The sequence below is a fragment of the Eutrigla gurnardus genome, assembly GCF_963514095.1.
Source record: "Eutrigla gurnardus genome assembly, chromosome: 15".
Lineage (NCBI taxonomy): Eukaryota > Metazoa > Chordata > Actinopteri > Perciformes > Triglidae > Eutrigla > Eutrigla gurnardus.
In genome coordinates, this window is record NC_139938.1 from 21,222,722 (window position 1) to 21,244,229 (window position 21,508).

The window sequence follows — 21,508 nt, forward strand, 5'->3', positions numbered from 1 at the left end:
TCAATCAGAGGGTGATTCTGCTCAGTCATGTTTCTGTCATAAAGTATACAGTAGAATAAACCAAGCCTGGTTTTAAAGGTCAAAATGAAACATAAATATGAACTTTACCCAAAATAACTATTGTGTATGTATGTACCCCCCCTATTCTGAGCATAAAGACAAAAACAAATCAAATAAAAAACAATTGGTAACAATGGTAACAATTTAGGGTCGCCCCAGTCCCCCTTAAATACGCCTAACAACGTCACTGCTTAGATCTATCCGACCACTACCAATAATTCAATAAATAGCTTTTGAACTTTCTGTATTGAGGCCCAAGCGCAGTTCCGCTCGCGACGTCATGACGTAGGACGTATGAAAGTGCGTGGTGACGGTTGATGCTGGTCGACAGTTTTCCCTCCTCGTTGAGAAAGCTATCCGGCTATGCCGATGTTTAGCTAAAGATACTTTTATCGTTTTAACACGTTTGACTCCGTAGCTTCGTCGTTGTCGGAGGACGGTCGTCGACAAAGCAACCGAACATCCATAACAACGTTGTGAAAGGTGCGTGTTCGCGAATGTAACGGTTGTTTTCTTTTTCTGTCTCACTTTTGTTTTGCTAACGTTTACGTAGCGATGCTAATTGGTTAGCGGCTAGTTAGCTTACGTTAGCTCGACGCAGTTAAGTTCCAACTAGCGACTGTCCGCGACGCGGTGGATGTCCGGCGGCAACGCGAGTTCATGTTGAACTTTAAAAGCCACTAACGTGGAAGCGTTAACTCGTCGGCAGTGTTGTTTGCGTGCTCGTTCAGCGGGTGTGCTAACGTGTTGTGAGCCGACGCGGAAATGATGCTACAGCTACGTCGCTACGTGTGTTGATTTGCGGCTTTTCTAACCGGTATTGTCTGGCTCCGACTCGCCAAGGCACGGGCTCGGTTTGGTTCAAACCCCTAAATCAACCAGTTGGGACTGACGTTAACGTTGTAATCTGTTGATCGCGGTACCGAGTATCGGCTTGGCCCGGTGTGCTGCACGTGGAGCTGAAAGTCAGAGAACCCCGGATCGAGGCTCCGCTGGCGGACTCACTTCATGGGTTCATGCGACTGGATCCCAGCTTCTTACGTTAAAGCAGGGTGTTTGCTGAAGTTTCCACCTGCTTCAGACGCCAGCAGCCACGTTTCGTGCTAACCACAGCCTGAAGGATGACATGTAACCTTCATATGTTCCATTTTAGAGTAGAAATGTCATTTACTTCTCCAGCTTAATACAATTTGTTTTTGCTTTTAAGCCTTTTGGAGCAGCTGTAACAAAGCTGAAAACGTGGCTGTTTTTGGAGATACGAGCTTCTCACGGGACATTTGATGAGCCTATAGAATATAAACTAGTTAAACAGTGTAACATTTTTATTCACCAGATAATATAGTAAAGTGTTTTACCACACCATCATGTCGGTACATTTTGCCTGTAATACTTGCATCTACACTGTGTTTGAATACTTTCCTCATCAATATTTGTGTCTAATGTTTTATGTAATATTTGTTGGTGGAGAGTGCCTCTTCTCTTCATCCCCAGGTTTAACAAGAGTTTGTGTCCCCAAATCAACTGAAACTAAAACCTTCTATGGCTTTTTCTAACATACCATCTCTTATATTATATAATGTTTCCTTTTTTTTTTAGTCAATTAATTTTTAATTTGAGGTTAAGAATGTGGAAAATATACAAAGAAAACCCCAAACTATTTGATTGGGATTTAATCTTAAAGATTTAGATTGACTTGGCTTGAAAAAAGGTGTTCATCTGATTAAATGCGCCATCTAAAGTGGCACTTTTTGCTAAATGTGAACTCCCCATTAATATTTTCTGACAGTTTGGTGAATTTTCCTGCAGAATATAAAAGTGGATGTTTTCTCTCCGTACAGAAGACTTATGCAGTCCTGCTAGCAGGGCAAGATGTTCAACAAGTCATTTGGTACTCCCTTCGGTGGAGGGACGGGAGGGTTTGGCACCGCATCAACCTTTGGACAGCAAAGTGAGTTGTTTTGTTTGTTTATTTAAGCTCTAGGATTTTCAACATTGTGGTAAAAGGCTGTGTTATTGTGAGTGTGAGTGAATAACCTGGTGGCAGTATGTATTTGCAGTATTACAAACTAGCTGTTTGTAGCGACAATCCCAAGAAAGGTGCTGCACTGTAGATTTTCTACATTTTATGCACACAGGAAATGTAACGTTGCACTCGATTTTGAAAACGTGAAGTTTGTGTATCAACAAAAAGACTCCGGACTACTAAACTCTGAGCAACGTCGCATTGTTTTTACCTGACTAGGAAATCCACCAGGACCCAGATCCTGAGTGTAATAATAAAGTAGAAGAGTAGAACGTATCAATCAACGCAGGGCTGCTTTGGCCGGAGAGCCAGTCGGAAGTTTGTCTGTTCGAATCCCGGCTCCTCCATCCTTGGACAAGGCGGCTGCCATCAGTGAATCATGACTGTGCGTGTGAACGGGTAAAAGTGACTGAATGTAGTGTAACGCGCCTTGAGTAGCTAGTTAGCTAGAAAGGTGCTCCATAAATTCTGGTCATTTTACCAACTAGATACCATTATTAGATGTTTGAAAATAAGCCATACTCAATAAACACCTTCGCTTCGATTCTCAGGTTGATAAAGAAAAAACTGCCTCAATAGGCTTTCGGTGATTTTCATCTCCTGTTGTGGGTGAAATGCAGTCTGGGAGGGTTTCATTATGTCCTCTCGTCCTCTCAGATGCAGGTTTTGGGGCGGCGGGAGGCTTCGGGACGTCCGCGTTCGGTGCCACCGCCAACACCGGAGGACTGTTTGCTCCCACGCAGAATAAACCTGGTTCGTCAGCTCTCGTCTCACACACACTCTAGTTTCCTAAAAGACTTGTATGTTTGTGTTGTCTGGCTGTCGGAACACATCCTGACTGGAGAAGCCGTCTTGACGGTAGCCGTTAAAGAAAAACTTTGCACTTTCCTCAGGCGGTCTGTTTGGGTCCAGCACCTTCAGCCAGCCAGCCGCTTCCTCTGCCAGCGCCGGCTTCGGTTTCGGTGCGGCGACCGGAACGTCGACCAGTCTGTTCGGCAATGCCGGAACAGGTGCCAGCAGCGGACTCTTCTCCCAGCAGAACAATGCTTTCGGTGCCAGCAAACCCACCTCGTTTGGAAGTGAGAACACATTTCACACTCATTCTGGGTCTTTCCTCCTCTTATTCCATCACATAAATCCAGAAGTGCGTTGTGACGTTTGTTTTTTTAACTCGATACATTGCCACAAATAAAAGTAAATATCAGATGGTACTAACAATATATAGATATATTATGTCCTAGCATAAAAGATGCAGCATTTTGATTTTCATGGATGAATTTTTTCACTTCAAGGCTTCTACTAACAAAAGAACCATGTTGAATGACAATAATCCAGTCCTCCACTTCTGTTTCCACACTGCTCAGTCCCGTTGTTGTTTTGATTTGTTTATCTTATGAAACGTCTGAACGCTTTGAAGAAGTCTCCCTCCCATCGTGTCCTCCAGGCTTTGGCACCAGCACCAGCAGCAGCGGCGGCTTGTTTGGGTCCACCAACACCACCTCCAACCCGTTCGGTGGTGGAGGTGGTGTAGCCTCCCTGTTTGGAGGCTCAGGGTTCACCGCCGCACAGCAACAGCCAGGAACCACCGTAAAATTCAACGTGAGTGTGTATAAAGCTTATTCAAAACGGTCAGTATGCATCCTAAAAGGTAGTGAGTGTCAAGGATCGGAGCTCTGTGACGGTGTATTAGAGACATTTTTGGTTTAAAAAGAATTGGAACTCAGGAAAGGGGAAAATATTTAGAGAAAAACTCAGAATTTCCTCGCCACTGTAATTATAAAAAAAATATTTATAGTGTTTACCTTCAATGCGCTAGAATGCCATCTTACTATTCCCCCACAATGCAATGCCCCAAATAAATGCAGCTGATTTGAAACAGTTGTCTGCAAAAACATAAATATGAAACTTTTTAGGTTTTTTTTTCTTCTTCTTCTTTTTTCGGTTTGATGGTGTTTGTAAGGTATTTCCTGTTAGTATGTTGATTTCTGGTGTTCTCACTGAAAGAACGCTCTACTGTATAGTAGTATTTACAGTACAAAGTACATACTGGATACGCAGGATACTGGAAATTATGCTAATTTATTTTCTCTACGCTCCTCCTCCAGCCTCCAACAGGAAGTGACACAATGGTGAAAGCAGGTGTGACCACAAGCATCAACACCAAGCATCAGTGCATCACAGCCATGAAGGAGTACGAGAACAAATCCCTGGAGGTGAGTTTGTGTCGCCGACACGAGTTTGCAGGCGTGAATGAAACCTGGCGAGTGTGATGTAGGTTTTATTTGTTTTGACAGGGTCATCAAGGAGACCTTTTTGAGTTTTTAAATGGACAAACATCACTTGTGTAACTCCTTGAACAATTTAAACAAGGTAACAATGTGTCTCCTGTCGCTGAGAAGCACACATAATGTTTCCTGTCCCTTACGTGTTTTTTTTAAATGCAGGAGTTGAGGCTGGAGGACTACCAGGCGGGCAGGAAGGGCCCGACCAACCCGATGGTTGCGCCAACAGGTGGTCTGTTCGGTGCGTCCACAGCGACGTCCAGTGCCGCCACTGGCCTGTTCGGCGCCACTGCCCCCAACACCAACTTCTCCTTCGGACAGAACAAGAGCACCTTTGGAGCAGCAAGTACGTGGTGACGGTGGCAGGTGGCTGTTGTTTTGTCTTGTGCAGTGACATTTTCGTGCCGTGTGATTGTGCATGTTGGGTGTCACGAATGAGGCGATATATCTGTGTGATGCTGTGTCTATAAAACCAGGCTATGTGGAGAAACCAGAGATTGTCTTTGGTCCAAACAACACGGTCTCTGCTGTATTTAGTCATCTTGTGGTCTTGCAGACAGACCTAACAAAGCACGACTTCACACTTTTTACTGATCACCATCATTATGGAGTTATTTCAGCATCCTTTTCATCTGGTTATTGATATTGTGGCGTATCTGGGACTTCCACAACATGTACAAAGCACCAACAGTGATTATTTCAGCCACAACTGATGCAACCTTCCCAGTGTTGAAGTGGAGCGAAGCCCCGCTTCCTCTCTGGGGCATCTAGCACAAGTGAATAAACACAAATGATCCTGTGTTGTTTTTCTGTCGACTCTCATTCTCTCCGCTTCTATTTCCTTTAAATGTGTCGTTTTAAACCGGTGTAGCAACATGCTGTGTGTCCGTCTTCTCTCCAGCAGCTGCTGGTGGTTTCGGAGCGGCCACCGGCAGTCTGTTCGTCCAGCAGCAGCAGCAGCAGCCACCGCAACAAGCCAACAGCCTCTTCAAGCCGTTCGGTCAGACGACTACCACACAGAGCACCGGCTTCTCCTTCGGCAACACCAACACCATGGGCCAGGCCAACACCAGCAGCATAGTGAGAACCACACTTTGTCTACGCAGCTTTGCTCACTAGCACTCTGGGAAGTCAGGACAAATCTACAGCACATGTGTACTTGGTTTGATTAAGCATTTCAGCATTAATGGCTTTAGATGAAGATCTTCAATTCGGTATCAGACGCCGTTTATGTCACTGTGCAGTTTGAAATGTGTTGATCAAAACGGCACCAAAGAGAAGGAAAATCTAAGCAACGGTGAATTACAGATATAAGATATAAATGATCATAAGCTGCACGCAGAGAAATAAGACAATGCCGTCAAGAGTTTGACATAGTTTAAATCTGAATGCAGCATGTTCTCTCCTCAGTTTTGAGGTTGTTCCCCCGTCACACCGGTCCTCTCCTTTTTGTTGATTCAGGGTTTGTTTGGAAACACAGCAGCGGTGCCTCCGACGGGCGGGTTGTTCGGTGCAGCCCAGGCGACCCCCGCCGCCGGCTTTGGGACGGCCACCGGGCTCTTCGGCCAAACCAACGCTGGGTTTGGAAACGCCGGCACGCAGGTACGCACCACACCAACGCCACGGGATGGAATGGGGCAGTCGGCGTCACAGTCAGAGTCACACAATGTTGCTTGATTTTGATTCACTAAACAAATCCGATGCGATAAAATCGTTTTTTTTTTTGTTTTTTGCTGCCATAAGAGTTCAGAGTTTTAAGCACATTTTGATCGTTATCTCGACTAATATTGTAAATCACAACCACTTCTGACACAACCCGTTTCTGCTGCGCCTCCCTGAGCATTCGTCCTGTTTCACCAACAGCCGACGACTGACTGAATGTCGTTTTGTTTTGCAGCAGAGTTTGTTCGGTAGCAAGACTGCTGGGTTCGGCACCACCACCACCAGCGCCCCGTCCTTTGGCACCGGCACCGGGCTCTTTGGCAAGCCCGCACTCTCGCTAGGAACCGGGACCAACACCTCTACCTTCGGTGAGTCTGCCGGTGTTCAGTGTGGAGACGGCTGACGTGTTGCTTCATGGCTCAGCAAAGGAAAATGCCTGTAAAATACTTCAGTGGATCATTAACAACCTTCGGCATTGATGAGTGTTTTTGTTTTTGGTTTTTGCTTGCCGCAGGATTTGGTGCAAACCCCACCCCAGGAAGTCTGTTTGGGGCCAAGCCAGCCACTGGTGGACTAGGGACAGCACTGGGAACCAGCTTTGGAGCAGGTACGGGAGGAACCACGATACCTGGACTAATCGTATAATAAAGAGAACGACATGGGGATAAAAACAGGATGTGAAACATAAGAAAATCAGAAAAGGGATATTAAAAAACAACTTGATCTATCATGTTGTACGTTCATGAAATCTGACCCATCCAAAGTATTTTAGGAGCCGTTGGTAGTAGTATAGTAGTAGTATAGTACAGTAGTGGTGGCATTAACAGAAGCCACAGTATCAAGTATCTAAGCTTGTACAACTTGAAGACAAACGTCATCCAAACAGTATTTTAATAAAAGGTTGTGTGTGTTCAGCAGTGGGAGCAGGACAGACGTCTCTGTTTGGGAACAACCAGAACAAACTGGGCACCACACTGGGAACGATGGGAACGTTTGGAGCGACCGGATTCAACAGCGGAGCGAGCACTCTGGGCTTCGGTGCTCCACAGCAACCCGTCGGTGAGCAGCATGTTTGCATGTTTATCAGCGTTCAGAGCACAGAGAAGCTTTTGTCTCTGACAATCTTAACTTTTCACCAAAGTCACTCAAACACCTCTTGACCTTTTTAAAGGGACAGTTTGGATGTTTAAAGTGGAGTTGTTATGAGCTGCTTGCATGTCCTCTTCAAAGCCACCAGACCGTTGGCTCTGCCCACTTCTTCCATCCAGTCCGTCAGTTAAATTGTTTGTGATATTGTGTGACAGAGGCGGCCGTAGGACAGCATCGCCTCTATTCTGTGAGCTAAATCACTGTTTTTGAGTCTGGTGACTTCATTTCCCCGTCAGAAAGGGCCAGTGACGGTTGCCCTCGGTGTTCGACCTCTCACCGGTCACCTTGGTGACTTGTTGTTTTTCCATTCTCCTCCTCCAGCACTCACAGACCCGACAGGGGCGGCGGCCCAGCAGGCCTTGCTTCAGCAGCAGCTCAGCGTCCTGGCATACTCTCCGTACGGAGACTCACCGCTGTTCAGAAACCCGCTGTCGGACCCGAAGAAGAAAGAGGAGGTGGGACTGACACCGCTGCCCCCTACTGGTTCATGTCATTACTTGTTCTGGCTAATCTGATCATTTACTTTTTATTTAAAGTCCCAGTCGGGAAAAACATTTTTTGATCATATTCAATGAAGCCGACACTACGCTCTCATAGAACAACATAAATCATCCGGTTTTAGGAAAAAAAGTGCACCTCTACGTGCACGTAGAGCCTGTTTGTTTTGCAACGATCCGCCCTGATCATCCTGTCCACTCAGCACGCAGGGCTGTGTTCGTGCACGCACAGAGCCCCTCCTCCCTCGGGACGTTCCACTATCACAGGAGGGAGGTGGAGGGAAGTAGCATCCAATTCCTTGTTAAAAACCGAAACGAGGAGGTCCAATTTAATCAAGATCCTAAATGAACCTGAAAGCTGAATCAACAAGAGCCAAACAACGTAGGCTTAAACGGCGTAGAGTTGCTGATCTAGTGGTCAAGTGTTCCATGAATCACAACTTTTCTGTGTCCTGACAGCGTCTGAAACCAACCAATCCGACGGCCCAGAAGGCTCTGACCACGCCCACCCACTACAAGCTGACCCCTCGCCCTGCAACCAGAGTCCGCCCCAAAGCCCTGACGTCATCGGGGGCCTCCAAGTCGCAGCTCTTCGACGGCCTGGACGACGACGAGCCGTCACTCACCAATGGAGCCTTCATACCCAGGTACCCGTCTGATCACCACGGCAACACTTAAGAGCTGCTTTGTGAGACGCTTGGCTGTTTAAACTGGTTGCATCAAAGCACAGTTGGTGTAATAGAATAAAATCATACACACGTACCTTCAATGTAACTTTGTGCGTTTGTTTACAGGAAAAGCATCAAGAAACTTGTGCTGAAGAACCTGAACAGCAGCCAGTACAGTAGTCCAATCAGCAAAGAGGCCGATGACCTCGCTTCACCTCCAGAGTATCCACAGAATGGGCACAGGTATGAACACGGACTCACACTCGCACTCTTTTTTTAAACTAATGTAACCAAACTGGGGAGACGGTAATGGAGCCCACCCAGCCTACTTTTATTTTGAAAGTAACTTCCTTTTGCGTCTTTGACATTTCCATTCTTTTGTGTCCGACACCAAAGGATCAGATGTTATTAATGCTTCGCTGTGATAGTTTGGATGCTGTTAAATGATGTGATCTGTCTGCAGTCATACGGAGGAGGAGGAGGAGATGGCGGGCACCAGCGGCCGGGCAGACGATGACCCTGAGGTCACACAGTTTTACGTCAACCCCATCGCCAAGCCAATCCCGCAGGGCCGCGTCCAGACCAGCCTGCAGGACACCATCAGTGACCTTAACATGCACAAACCGGCCCGGAACGGCGGACTGGAGGTCAGCAGCCCTTTTGTTCGCGTGCGGTCGTTTTAAAAAGCGTAGATGACGAGTTCTCACACACAGCACATAGACCTTCTGGACTCGTTCCGAGTGTTAATTCTCGTGACTCATCCGGAGTCCCAGAACGACTGTGTTCACTGTGACTCGCATGTTGAGCTGCTGTTGTTTTTCCTCAGCTGAGCAGTGAGGACGTGTTGGCGTCTCTGGGGGACGAGTCCCTGCAGGAGGACCGAGAGGAAGAGCAGCAGGAGGCCCAGCTGTCTCCTCACCCAGCAGGTCAGACCCTGTGGGATCCTCCTCCCTTAAACCTGTTGACCCGTAATAACCCTGTGACACGTGATCCTAGTGACTCATTGTAAAAACATCCTTTCTTGACACAGAAAGGTTTCCCACCCCTCATACTTAATTACCTGAGAACCTTGAAGGTTCTGCCTTGTTTTCACTATAATTTACACACCAGAGCATCTCAGACGTACGTTACTGAAACGTAGTCTCCATCGTTAGATTAATAGAAGACTTCGACAGAAGTCAGCAGCGTGAACGAGACTCGTAGACTGCAGCTAACGTCGTTTTCACGTCAAACACGAAGTGAAGTTTGACCGTGGGATCATTTGTCTTTAGTCAGATATGTATCTGGTTAGCTAGGGAGTCGGCTAGGCATCTTCTCCAGAGGTGGAGGAATGTTACTGGAAAACCTCCTGTGTGTCCAACACTTAAGTGCGGTCACTATGGCAACAGTACACACAAATGTCCGCCGCGCTGACCATCCTGCTACTTAACTTGAAAAGGAATATCCGTTGGTCTCCTGTTTTATTTCTACCGGCCTTAACTTATGGAGCTTCAAGTTCCCGGATTGAGATTTCCTTTATTGAAACGATATCCTAGAGAGGACTAATCAGGCAGCAAAACCTCCAGTCAGAAATGATATTCATCTTTCAAATGCATCACATGCTGTGTTTCCTGTCTGTCAGGCATCGTTCTGAACCGTGTTGGTTATTACACCATCCCCTCTATGGAGGATCTGGCTGAGATGGTGGACGACAACGGAGACGTCGTGGTGGAAAACTTCACCATTGGCAGGAAAGGTAATGTCTGACATTTCACTCAAACACATCCGCTCGGGTCTCAACGTGAGGGGAACTAACCAGCCATCAGTTGAAATGAGCTTGTGGCGTCTCACCGCTGTGCTCTGATTGGCCCTCACAGGCTACGGCTCCATCTTCTTCGGTGGCGAGGTGAACGTGACGGGACTTAACCTCGACGAGATCGTCCACTTCAGACGCAAAGAGGTCATCGTTTACCCGGATGACAAAAACAAGCCTCCGGAGGGGGAGGGGCTGAACAGGTGAGGGGCGGGAGCAGAAAGCGTTTTGTAATAGTCTGCAGGACAAAAAGGTGCCATGTTGCCGATCCTGATCCGATCTCTCTTCTCGTGTGGTCGCAGGCGAGCCGAGGTGACTCTGGATGGCGTCTGGCCAAATGACAAGACGTCCTGCACTCAGATCAGGAGCCCCGAACGTCTGACCGAGATGAACTACGAGGGTCTGCTGGAGAAGGCCTCCCGCAGACAGGGAGCCCGTTTCCTTGAGTACAGGACTGAGACCGGATCCTGGGTTTTTGAGGTCAGTTGCTCACGTATAGATTTTCATCAGATCATAAGGAGTTGTTTTGTCTCAGTGCTGATGTACGTTTTCAGGCTAGTTCAAGTTGGGAAACTGTTGATGTTTGAATGCGTCTCTTTGCTTCAGGATCTCAACAGAGAAACATCATAAACAGTAAATAACAGGAACGCACATCATTTTGATCAATTAATTCTTTAGCTTCTTGCAGGAATTCATCGTTAAACTGCCCATGTCTCATATCTGCCACCAGTGATTCGCCGTGGTGGTTCATGTCGCCGTTAAGTGTGTTAAGTGCTCAGGAAATAGTTTATTGTAGATTCACTTTCCCCCTCCCCCGTCTCTCTCAGGTGGCCCATTTCTCCAAATATGGCCTCCAGGACTCCGACGAGGAGGAGGACGTCCCGCCCAAAGCCGACCCCAAGAAGCTGAAGACCATGATGTCACTTCCTCCCGCCAGGCAGCAGCAGCTTCCCCCCTCCCAGCAGCTGGTGGTGCCCCAGGCTCAGGTAGAGCAGCCTGCACCCATCAATACTCTACATCATCATCACCCCCATCATCATCATCCTCACTGACACACCTGAGTTGGTTAAAGGAGAGTTTCTGTTTGATGGCAGCAGAGTGGAAAACATGAAAACTTCACATTCTGACATTCTTTTTAAACTCGAAACCAACCAGACGCCGTATAGAAACTGTGACCTGTTTGGCTTTTTTAGTAGCTTTAGTCAAGTGTTTGTCATGTTTCTTGTTTCAGTTTCGACTCGAGCAGTGACTTAACCCGCCAAACACATTTAGGCATGATACCCAACGGACTGTTGCCTCCTTAAATCCTCGTAAAGGAGGAATAACATGGTCACTTAACAAAGACAAACAAATTGAGACGATTTATGTTTTCAAGTTTTTTTTCACAATCCATTCAGTCCGTTTCCCTGGAGGGTTCTCAACACCTGGAACAATCATTACCATCCCATAAGGCTCCTATGCAATGGAAACACTGACTGCTTTAGTCAATAGGACCAGCCTTGGCTAGGCCAGATATTTCTAAAACCCTTTGTCTCGGTGAGGTAGAAAGCTAACGTTACGTTAGCTTGAGTCAAAGTCAATAATGCTGCGTACATCAGGACTAGCTAGCTATCCAGCTACGTAGCTATCCAAATAAATGTCCCCATGTAAATGTCAATATTTTCATGAAATCTTGATTAGCATACTGACTTAACTTCTTAGTAGGTGTCTGTTATTCACCACGGACGGCCTACGGTTTATACACCAACCACCCCCTAGGAAACCTTATTTGGAGTGTTGATGGAGCAGCTACAATTAGCATAGCCTAGCGCCCATCAACCAGACTCCATTCAGAAAAAAGTAGCTATCTTGTGGTCTTGCAGACAGACCAAACAAAGCATGACTCAGCACTTTTTACTGATCACCATCATTATGGAGTTATTTCAGCATCCTTTATCTCATCTAGTTATTGATATTAAATCACAGATAAATACTTTATTCTGGTTCCTCCAGCTGTGGTGAACCAGCCCACGTGGGTCTTGCTAGATCCAGTGAATCCAGCTTGGTGAAATCCACCGAGCACCTCTGATGATGTCATGATGATGTCATGAACCTAGACAGGACGCGGTCTGGTTTCCTGGTGGATCTGGGACTTCAACATGTACAAAGCAGCAATATGTATTACTGTATTATGAGCTTCTTGTAAGCATTTATTCTGAAAGTTTAAATCATGTTCAACATCGATCTAAAGTCTTTAGCAGGTGAACATTTCAGACTTACTTACCTGTGTGACATAATGTGTACCTGTGGTTATATAATGCAGTTTTTGAAAGAAGAAACAAATAAAGTTAATGAAGATGACATTTAATCTTTGGACTGAAGTTTTTGGTAATATTATAATCTGCTGGTTGGAGTATTGTACTCATAGTTAGTTTATCAACAAATTGTAAAAATAATAAAGTTCAGCTTTAAAAAAAAAAAAAAAAAAAGCAGCCTGATGGGAGTCGATTTCCGTAAACGAAGAACAAAGACCGCGTCCCTGATGGAATCCATCAATCTAACGGGTGTATTTGTCGACTGTGTTTTGTTTGTGTCTTCAGTCCACCGCCGTCGTGGATCTCCCGGGTGGCGAGCTGGACAGCGACATGGCCGACATTACCCAGAGCTTCCCGACAGAGAGCATGCTGGGAGGAGAGGAGAACGGCGACCTGCTGTCAGGGGAGATGGACACGACGCCCGGGAAGCTCGGAGGTTTTATCTCCTCCGAGCACGACGGCGTCTCCGCGTCCAGCCACATGGCGTCCTCACTGGGCATCAACCCACACACTCTCCAGGTACAGGGTTCGCAGAGGTGCTGGAAATCCTTGAAAACACTTGAATTTTAGTGTGGTGTTTTCAAGGTTTGAAAAGTGCTTGGATTTAGAATAAAGTGCTTGAAATGTCTGTTCTATGTAATGACATATGATATAACATATGGAAAAGAAGATCTCCATATTTGAGGGACTGAAAACAGCATTTTTTACATTTCTGCATGAAAAATTACTTTTGATGATGAAAATAGTTTATATTTCTGTGGATCTGTTAGTGGAATTAGCTTTTTACAGAAGGACCCCAAATGAAAGGAAAACCGTCTCCAAACATGTTGGTTGTTTATAGGACAATAACATTTCATTTAATGTGATAACAAAGTGCAATAATAAGTAGAATTAATACTGAGGATTGGATTGATACAAATATGGAGTTTACCACAGCTGGAAGGTACTGGGAAAAGCATGGAAATGCACCTTGAAATGCTTGGAAAGTGCTTGAATTTGACTTTGGTAAGGGTGCTGGAAGCCTGCAGGTAGCACCGTAGCCCTTGCCCCACAGACAGGAAGTACATTGGACCAACGCGGATGTGTGAATGTTTTGCCGGCAGATCATGAAGGCGTCTCTGTTTGCTGAGGATGAGGAGGAGAGCGACGCCTTTCAGGATCATGGAGCGATGAAGGCCGTCTCTGCTGACGTGGCATCCCCTCACCTCGTCCTGCCCGGAGCGCCGAGCCGACCCTCCGGTATGAAACACACCTTTTTATTTAGAGGCAGTTGGGGGTTCAGTGCCTTGCTTCAGGGCACTTCAGCGGTAAGGAAACACTTCTAATTATGATGTGATTATCTGATCTGGAACCAGAGAATTCTTTTTAAGTTTTTGTATAAAATAATCGGGTCAATCGATGAATTGCTTCAGCATTACTTTATGTTGATGGGTTACTTTAATTGTCAGAAATGTGCCTGTCTGTCTGACTGTCTCTCTCTCTCTCTCCAGTTGGTGGTCTCCTTCAGGCTCGCTTCACCTCCGGTCTCTTCTCTCAGCTGCCGGACTCTCCTCGTGCTCCTCTGTCCCGGGGTTCTCCAGCCAAGCCGTCTCGGTCGTTGCACTGGGCCGGCCCGGGACCCGCCTCCTTCCTGCTGCCCCCCCGCATTCAAGAGCCCTCGGTCAGGACAGTTGGAGTCCGGCGGCTGGGCGGCCCCGTCCCCCTCAAAGAGTCAGTCACGCAGGGGAAGGTTGGTTGTTTTAGTAATTTAGTTAACAGACTTTTGCACATAATTATAGAACTTACATCTAAGTAACCACTATTTCACCCTATATACCAGCTAATAGGAACTGAACTTGCTTTAGCCAGGTTCGACCAGTAGAGGGCGGCTGCTGTTTGTCACACACAGAACTGAAATGAGAGTGAGCATGTTTAACTTGAAAGAGAGCGTAGAGGTCCAGTGTTCTGAGAACGGCCTTCATAGGAACAATGTTCTTGTGTTCAGGGGAGTTTGCTGATGGACGCCGGTCTGTTTGCCGGTCGGTCCTTCCGGGTCGGCTGGGGTCCCGGCTGGACGCTGGCTCACGTCGGCCAGCCGCTCAGCTCACCACCAACCAAACACCCCCACCAACCCACCACAGACTTCAGCTTCCTGCCCACACCTGCCAGGAGCAAACCGTAAGAATGAGACTCGCACACACACTCACACTCTCTCTCACACACACACACAGTTTGACATTGAGAGGTTCATAAACAAAATGAAGCATGAATTAACAAAACATTCTTGACGTATCAACGTAACTACGAAGCGTACTGAGACTCAGACCGACGTCATGGTGCTGTAACGGGTCCTGACTCCCCTCAGGCTGATCGAGAGCCCCTACAAGGTGGTGCTGGAGCAGCTGGTGGGTCTGGAGCCGACAGTGAAGACCAGCGAGGAGGAGGAGGAGAGCCAGGCGGTGCTGCAGCGCCCCCTGGAGATCTGTCTGAAGCACAGCACCGTCGACACCACGGACTCCGCCTGCCCTCTGGTGCGGCCGCAGCACGGTGTGGCGGCGCTGCACGAGTACGCCGAGTGGATCAGCGAGCTGAGAGACGAGCAGGGAGACGCAGACCGTGAGTTGGACTCATGCACAGGACTCTGCATACCTCTTCAATGAATCATCCGATATATATCCTGATAGTATTCTTTCATACTTAGTACAGGGTTCGTACGGGTGCTGGAACTCCTTGAAATTTCCACTTTTATTATTTATGTATTAATACTTTCTGTATCGTTCTTCTCTCCGCCTCCCCTCCAGCCCTCCTGGGTCACTGGGCCGAGGTCTGGACCCTGGTTGAGGCACTGTGGGGTCGGCTCGGCCCCGCGGATCAGGACCCAGACGTGGAGATGGCCAGTGAGTACGAGCAGCAGCTGGAGAGGAGGCGGAGCTTCTCGGCCTGGCTGTCCCGTGGAGCCGCCCGCCGGGTGGAGGAGGAGGTTGCGCTGGCGGGGAAGGGGCGCCACACGGACGCCATCTTCAGCTACCTGACGGGCAACAGCATCAGCGAGGCGTGTCGAATGGCGCAGAAGGAGGGTGAGGAGGTTTGACTCTTGGTGGCTGAGTTCCAGATCATTAACACATACTCATACTTGCATCCGGCCGTCTGTCCCCAGGAGACCACCGTCTGTCCCTGCTGCTGTCTCAGGCCATGGGGTCCCAGTACTGCCGGGACCTGCTGGCCCTTCAGCTCGCCGACTGGAACCGCATGCAGACCGACAGCTACCTGCCCGAGGAACGGCTGCGCATCTTCGCACTGCTCGCCGGGAAACCCGTACGTTAGAACATCCGTGTTTCTGTAAATGATTTCACCCCCTGAATGTGTCTTCACTGGACTTGAGTCTCCGAGTCTGTAGTTTGATGCCGACGGCGTTTCCTGTCCCGACCCCCACAGGTGTGGCAGTCGTCTGACTCCGTGATCAACGTGTGCTCCGAGTTGGACTGGAAGCGCTGCATGGCCGTCCACCTCTGGTTCATGTTGCCCCCGACCGCGTCCGTGGCCGACGCCCTCGCCAGATACGAGGCCGCCTTCCAGGTGAGCGTGGTCACATGACTCTTACACTCAAGATGGGTTAATTCTCTTTACCTGGTCTTCTGATCGTCTGGTGGTGGTGCTTCCCATTCTGCAGGGCTCGTGTGGAGGGGGGAAGTACGCCTGTGCCCCCCTGCCGCCATACCTGGAGGCGGAGCAGACGGTGGGCATGGAAGACGAGTTGGAGGCGTCTAAAAGCTCGCTGCACGACCTCTGTTTCCACCTGCTCAAACTCTACAGCGACAGGTGAACCCCCCCACATCCTCACTTGCTGCTGCTGCTGCATGATGTCATCATCTTAAACACAGACAGTGTTTTTGTTTGGATGTGTTTTGGTGTTCCATGATGATGATGGTGGTGATGGTGATGTGAGACCAGCAGAATGCTTTAACCCTTCCTGTGTCTCCCATGTTCAGACACTACAGCCTGCAGCAGCTGCTCGACCCTCTGGCCGTCACCTGGGAGCGTCTGGACTACCGGCTCAGCTGGCACCTGTGGGGGGTCCTGCAGGCGCTGCACTACAGCCACCTGAGCGTCGCACGGCAGGGCCTCCTCCACGCCAGCTACGCCGCACAGCTGGAGAGCGCCGGCCTCTGGCACATGGCCGTCTTCATCCTGCTGCACATCCCCGACCACACGTACGGCCTCCTTGTTCACGTTTAATACACTTAATATCCAGGGAAGAAGGTGCTTGAAGTGTCTGTTCTATGTGATGACATATGATAGAACACAGAGCACATCTTTGAGGGACTGAAAACAGCATTTTCTGACATTTCTTTATGAAAAATGACTTTTGATGATGAACAGATGATGAAAATAGTTGGTGATTATATTTCTGTGGATCTGTTAGTGGAATTAGTTTTCCTTTCATTTGTGGTCCTTCTGTAAAAAGCTGTCTCCAAACATCATGTTGGTTGTTTAGAGGACAATAACATCTCATTTAATGTGATGAACAAGTGACATAATAAGTAGACTGAATACTGAGGATTGGATTGATAGAAATATGTACTTTACCACAGCTGGAAGGTGCTGGAAAAGCATGGAAATGCACCTTGAAATGCTTGGAAAGTGCTTGAGTTTGACTCTGGAAAAGGTGGTGGAACCCTGAATATGGCACCGGCAGGAGCTTCAGCAGTGTTGTAGTGTTGATGTTCCAGCAACAGGTGGCAGCAGTGAGATTCAATCTCTTCTTCTGTGTGTTCAGTCAGCGGGAGCGAGCGGTCCGGGAGCTGCTGACCCTCCACTGCCCCCTGCAGGAGACGGACGAGTCGGTCCGGAGGGAGCGCTTCCTGACTGAGAGGCTGCTGATACCAGACCAGTGGATCCACGAGGCCAAGGCCACCCGGGCCCGCCACGACGCCGACCCGCACCAGGAGGCCCTGCATCTGTACCGGGCCGGGTACTGGAGCCGGTGTCACCGGCTGCTCATCCAACACCTGGCCTCAGGTCTGTGTGTCCAAATGATTTAAGATGAAGAAATGATGCGTTTGAGGGAAGCTGTGAATTTTAAATATCCCGTCGCTCCCGCAGACTGCATCATCAACGACAACCACGACTACCTGCTGGAGTTCCTGGAGGGCCTGGCGGTCCCTGAACACAGCGCCACCATCCAGGATTGGGACACGGCGGGGAGGGTTTACCTGGACTACATCAGAGTCGTCAAGACTCTGCAGAACATCCAGCAGGTACCGACTCGTATTCACACCTCAGACGTTTAGTGCATCCGTGTCACTTTAACAGTAACGTTTATTATTGTTGTTGTTGTTCCAGATGGAGAACGCCGGCTATGAGTTGGAGCGTCTCTACTCCGATGTCACGTCTCTCTGCTGCAGGATCGAGCTGCTGCCCTGCGGCACCGCCAGAGACCGCCTCGCCCAGTCAGGTAGGAGCACGCCGGCTGAAGCAGCAGCTGGGTTCACTGACCTGACCTGTCCTCTGATTGGCTGGATTTAGATGGAGTGTGAGATGACGGGCGAGGTCGTAACAAGTTTTTTTAGATTCGGTGTGAAGGAAACCACGAATCTCCACATCTTCAGATTTCCTCACTAATCCAGTAGATGGAAACAGGAGCTGATCACAGATCAGTCAGCTCACATTTAATGGAGGCACTTTGACCAAATGAATGATTTATCTATTTTTTAAGTTATTTTCAAAATGTGTTTGTGAGCGAGAGGATTCTGAGTTCAGTTGAGCACTGTGAACCTGCCGTTGAGGCCGGTGGAGTCAGCTGCTGCTGTTTGGTGAGAAATGACCTCCAGATGTGAAGCAAAACCTCTGCTAACCGACCCCCCCCCCCCCCATGCAGAGATGGCGAAGCGCGTGGCCAACATCCTGCGGGTGGTGCTCAGCCTGCAGCAGGCGGCCGACCCGCTCAGCATCCCCCTCAGCCAGCTGGCGCCACACATCAGCCGCCTGCCGATGCCGGAGGACTACACGCTGGAGGAGCTGCGAGGCCTCACGCAGTCATACCTGCGGCAGCTCATCGTCAGCCAATGAGAGCGCAGAGAACAGGGAGCAGGAAGGGCTCGCGGAACTGGTGTAGAAGGATTTCAGAGAAAGAAAATGGGAGCCAAACGAGTGGTTCGTTTCCATGGAGACCATCAGGTCCACATCGACGCATCATTATTCATCTTCATCCTGCGTGTTGGTTTGATGCTTCGAGAGAGTTTTAAGGAAAGATTTCCTTCTAACCAAACCAGCAGACCAGTCAGGTTCTGCTGGTTTACCCCAAATCTCACGTTAACCAAACCACTTACGTAGTCTTGGACCATGTGGGTCCAGACCCCAAAAACCACCACAAAGACCTTTTTTTTTTTCTTACACTATATCAGCGTTATTTGTCTGACTTTTCCTCTAAATCACACACACACACACGGAAGGAAGATGGTAGAACTGGTCCTAACTGGTTACTCTTGGAACTGGTCTGTCAATTTGTGTCAAAGTTGCGTCTTCAGTTTTTTCCCCTCAGACTTTGAACTCTCCGTAGAGAATCCGTCGTGCGTCGGTGGGTGAAGAGAGGCCTGCGTACGATTTTAAAAACGCGTCGTAGCGTCCCGATGTTTGAGAAGTTTCTGCTGCAGGAATCGAACCAGCGGAGCAGCAGGAACCAGGCCACGTGTTTATTTTGATTTAATAAAAAGATTAAACGGATCCGTTAGTCACTGTATTTGAGCTGCAGTCGTTTCTACGTCGTTCGTTTCTTCGTCTCCGCGTTCGAGTCGACACGGCAACGACGTTGCGCATGTGAGCGAGTAAACGTTCGACCTCGAAGTGACGAGCTCCAAAACGTCCCGTTTCTGGTTAGATTCTGAGACGCAGCCGTTGGTTGGGCGACGCCCCGCGGCAGCGTCTGTTCATGTGTTGATATGTGAATAAAGACGATTATCGTGATTGATTAGAGGCGGAGGCGTCCACATGCACAACGTTGGTTTGTCTTGGAGGAAAAACATGCAAAGTGTAAAATGACTGATGGTCTATTTTTGTAGATTTGTTTGGTCTGAATGTTAATCGTGTGTGTGTGTGCGTGAGTGTGTGCACAACACATCTTTTTTTTTTTCTTTTTTTTTGCACAGCTTCATAGTTTGGCCGTCTTAAGTGAAGAGTTTCCTTACAAAAACGAGCTGCCAACCAGAGATTTCACTGTAATTATATAAATATTGTATATTTTTGGAAAATCAAACAGGGAATATCAGGTCATTTTTATTCTCCACCATCACTTATTAATAAATTGGATGCAAAGTGTTTTGGAATAAAACTCTTCACTTATTGATTTATTGGTCTTTTTTTTTTCTTTTTTTTTGCAGAACTATCAGCTTTCCCAGGTTGTTGTTTTTTTTTTATTGTTTTTCAAATTAAAATGTTTCTCAACAAACAGGATTCTGTATGATGTCTGTCTCTTGTGAGTGTGTGTGTGTGTGTGTGTGTGTCCTGATGGTTTTGTTGATATTTTTTAATAAAGTCAAGTAGAAATAAACTTTGTTTTTGTGGTATTTTTTATCTCCAGCTTTGTTTGATCTTGCAGGTAAACGTTCCAGGGTATCCGCGGTGTCTTAAAAAGTATTAAAAGGTGATAAATCAATTTTGGGAAAATTAAGACCCTTAAAAAGTATTAAAGTATTATCATGACTTTACTAAGTCTTAAATTTTGAAGGTATTTTTTCTGAATTCGCTGTCCAAGAGTTTGGATCCTAAAAACATCGTGAACGTGTAAAAATGTATTTGTTTCCTTAAAAAACAAAGATGAACCTGTACATAAAAAACTACGCTATTGTGGGTGCGTTCGTAAACCGTCTCGGAGAGCGCCAGAGTGCACTCGGAAATTCACAAAGTACGCTCCGGCGCTCCCAGTGCCTATTACGAACGCACCTATGTCACATGACGCTCTCAGCGCGAAAAAACAGAAGAGAAGGCTTGGTGAACGGTCATGGGGAAGTGCAAGTTTGCGGAGTCCATATTGTACACTGTGCAAGAAGAGGATTAACATCGTGTCTATGGGAATTAAGGCATTAAGGTCCCACATGTGTTGTGCTAGCCACAAAGCCGCACTACCACAACCTAGTGCCGTCACACTACCACCGGCAGCCGCACCAGAACCTAACTTTACGGCTACGACCTCGGCTCACTCTGCCTCCGCATTTTCTGCTGACATCAGGGTGGCGCTGGGAGGCACGGCAACGCTGCGTGCGGAGGTGTTGTGGTGTCTCCACACAGCGGAGAAACACCACTCGCTGAACAGTAACGAAAACTTGGCTGACGTTTTCACGGCCACGTTTCCCGATTCAGACATAGCCAAGACTTTTGCTTGTGGTAAGGACAAATCTGGTGACATTATACGACTTGGCTTAGCACCATACTTCAAGCAGGAGCTCATCAACACAATCAACGAGGCTGGGCAGTTCGTCTTAATGTTTGATGAGTCGCTCAACAAATCTACAAAAAAGAAACATGTCATGACTGTCCTGATTGTTGTTTTTTGAGAGTGGAGCAATGTTTTTTTTTTTTTTATAAAACTTTGCCCTTGAGTCCCAGCCTATTTTGAATTCTGTTGTACCTTAGTGGTCTGTAGTCTTTATCACAAACTAAAACTGTTAAGTTATAAGTGTCTGATGTAAATGTTGCATATTGAAGTGGCGGTGAGGTATTAAAACATATTGGGATGGTCTTGAAAAAGTCTTAAAAAGGTATTGAAATTAGCTTCAGGATTCCTGTATTCCTGCGTTCATTCATGAAGCTCTCTGTGAACTTTGTGAACCACATAAAGGAATCCTTCACTAGTGTTGTTTTTGGCGGCCTGTCTAGTCTTTGTCTCAAGCTATCATTTTAGTTTTTATTTGTTTTAGTAATGTTCATACTATTTCTCCACCGGCAGCGTTTTATTTTATCGGTCTGATTTTGTTATAATAATCCTTAAAGTAGAGGTGAAATTTATACCTGAAAATACTTTTTCAAACGCTTTTAATTCACAAACTCAGTCAAATTGAATAATCGCAATTAAAAAGAAAAGTGGAGTCAAAATTCAAAATTGTATTC

The 21,508-nt window shown here is 47.4% G+C and overlaps 1 protein-coding gene across 11 annotated transcripts; it reads left to right on the top strand.

Annotated features, from left to right (window-relative positions):
- Positions 1-380: 380 nt before the first annotated feature.
- On the top strand, positions 381-19,946 carry nup98 (nucleoporin 98 and 96 precursor). Of its 11 annotated transcripts, none has more exons than XM_084028480.1 (35): positions 381-543; positions 1,899-2,008; positions 2,741-2,836; positions 2,977-3,162; positions 3,528-3,682; positions 4,189-4,296; positions 4,528-4,711; positions 5,270-5,445; positions 5,827-5,967; positions 6,266-6,395; positions 6,542-6,634; positions 6,943-7,086; positions 7,498-7,631; positions 8,133-8,320; positions 8,468-8,584; positions 8,805-8,988; positions 9,168-9,267; positions 9,963-10,076; positions 10,198-10,336; positions 10,436-10,613; positions 10,961-11,119; positions 12,713-12,946; positions 13,531-13,666; positions 13,918-14,156; positions 14,412-14,584; positions 14,772-15,022; positions 15,208-15,483; positions 15,564-15,721; positions 15,842-15,982; positions 16,077-16,225; positions 16,396-16,617; positions 17,184-17,425; positions 17,510-17,664; positions 17,750-17,861; positions 18,285-19,946. In XM_084028480.1, exons 2-35 carry the CDS (start codon positions 1,930-1,932, stop codon positions 18,473-18,475), a joined length of 5,484 nt encoding a protein of 1,827 aa, XP_083884606.1. In that variant the 5' UTR covers positions 381-543; positions 1,899-1,929; the 3' UTR covers positions 18,476-19,946. The 11 variants fall into 11 exon arrangements, with proteins under 11 accessions (XP_083884606.1, XP_083884607.1, XP_083884605.1 ...); XM_084028481.1 differs by having other exon boundaries at positions 6,946-7,086; XM_084028479.1 differs by having other exon boundaries at positions 382-543; positions 3,501-3,682; positions 5,267-5,445; positions 6,263-6,395.
- The last annotated feature ends 1,562 nt before the right edge of the window (positions 19,947-21,508 follow it).

What these genes read in the sequence shown, in the direction of transcription:
- nup98 (XM_084028479.1), top strand. Translation starts at nt 1,930, where the DNA reads ATGTTCAACAAGTCATTTGGTACTCCCTTCGGTGGAGGGACGGGAGGG. An exon ending in ACGAGAACAAATCCCTGGAG is followed by an intron (nt 4,297 to 4,527) that starts GTGAGTTTGTGT and finishes TTTTAAATGCAG; the next exon opens with GAGTTGAGGCTGGAGGACTA. An exon ending in CACTGCTCGCCGGGAAACCC is followed by an intron (nt 15,722 to 15,841) that starts GTACGTTAGAAC and finishes CGACCCCCACAG; the next exon opens with GTGTGGCAGTCGTCTGACTC.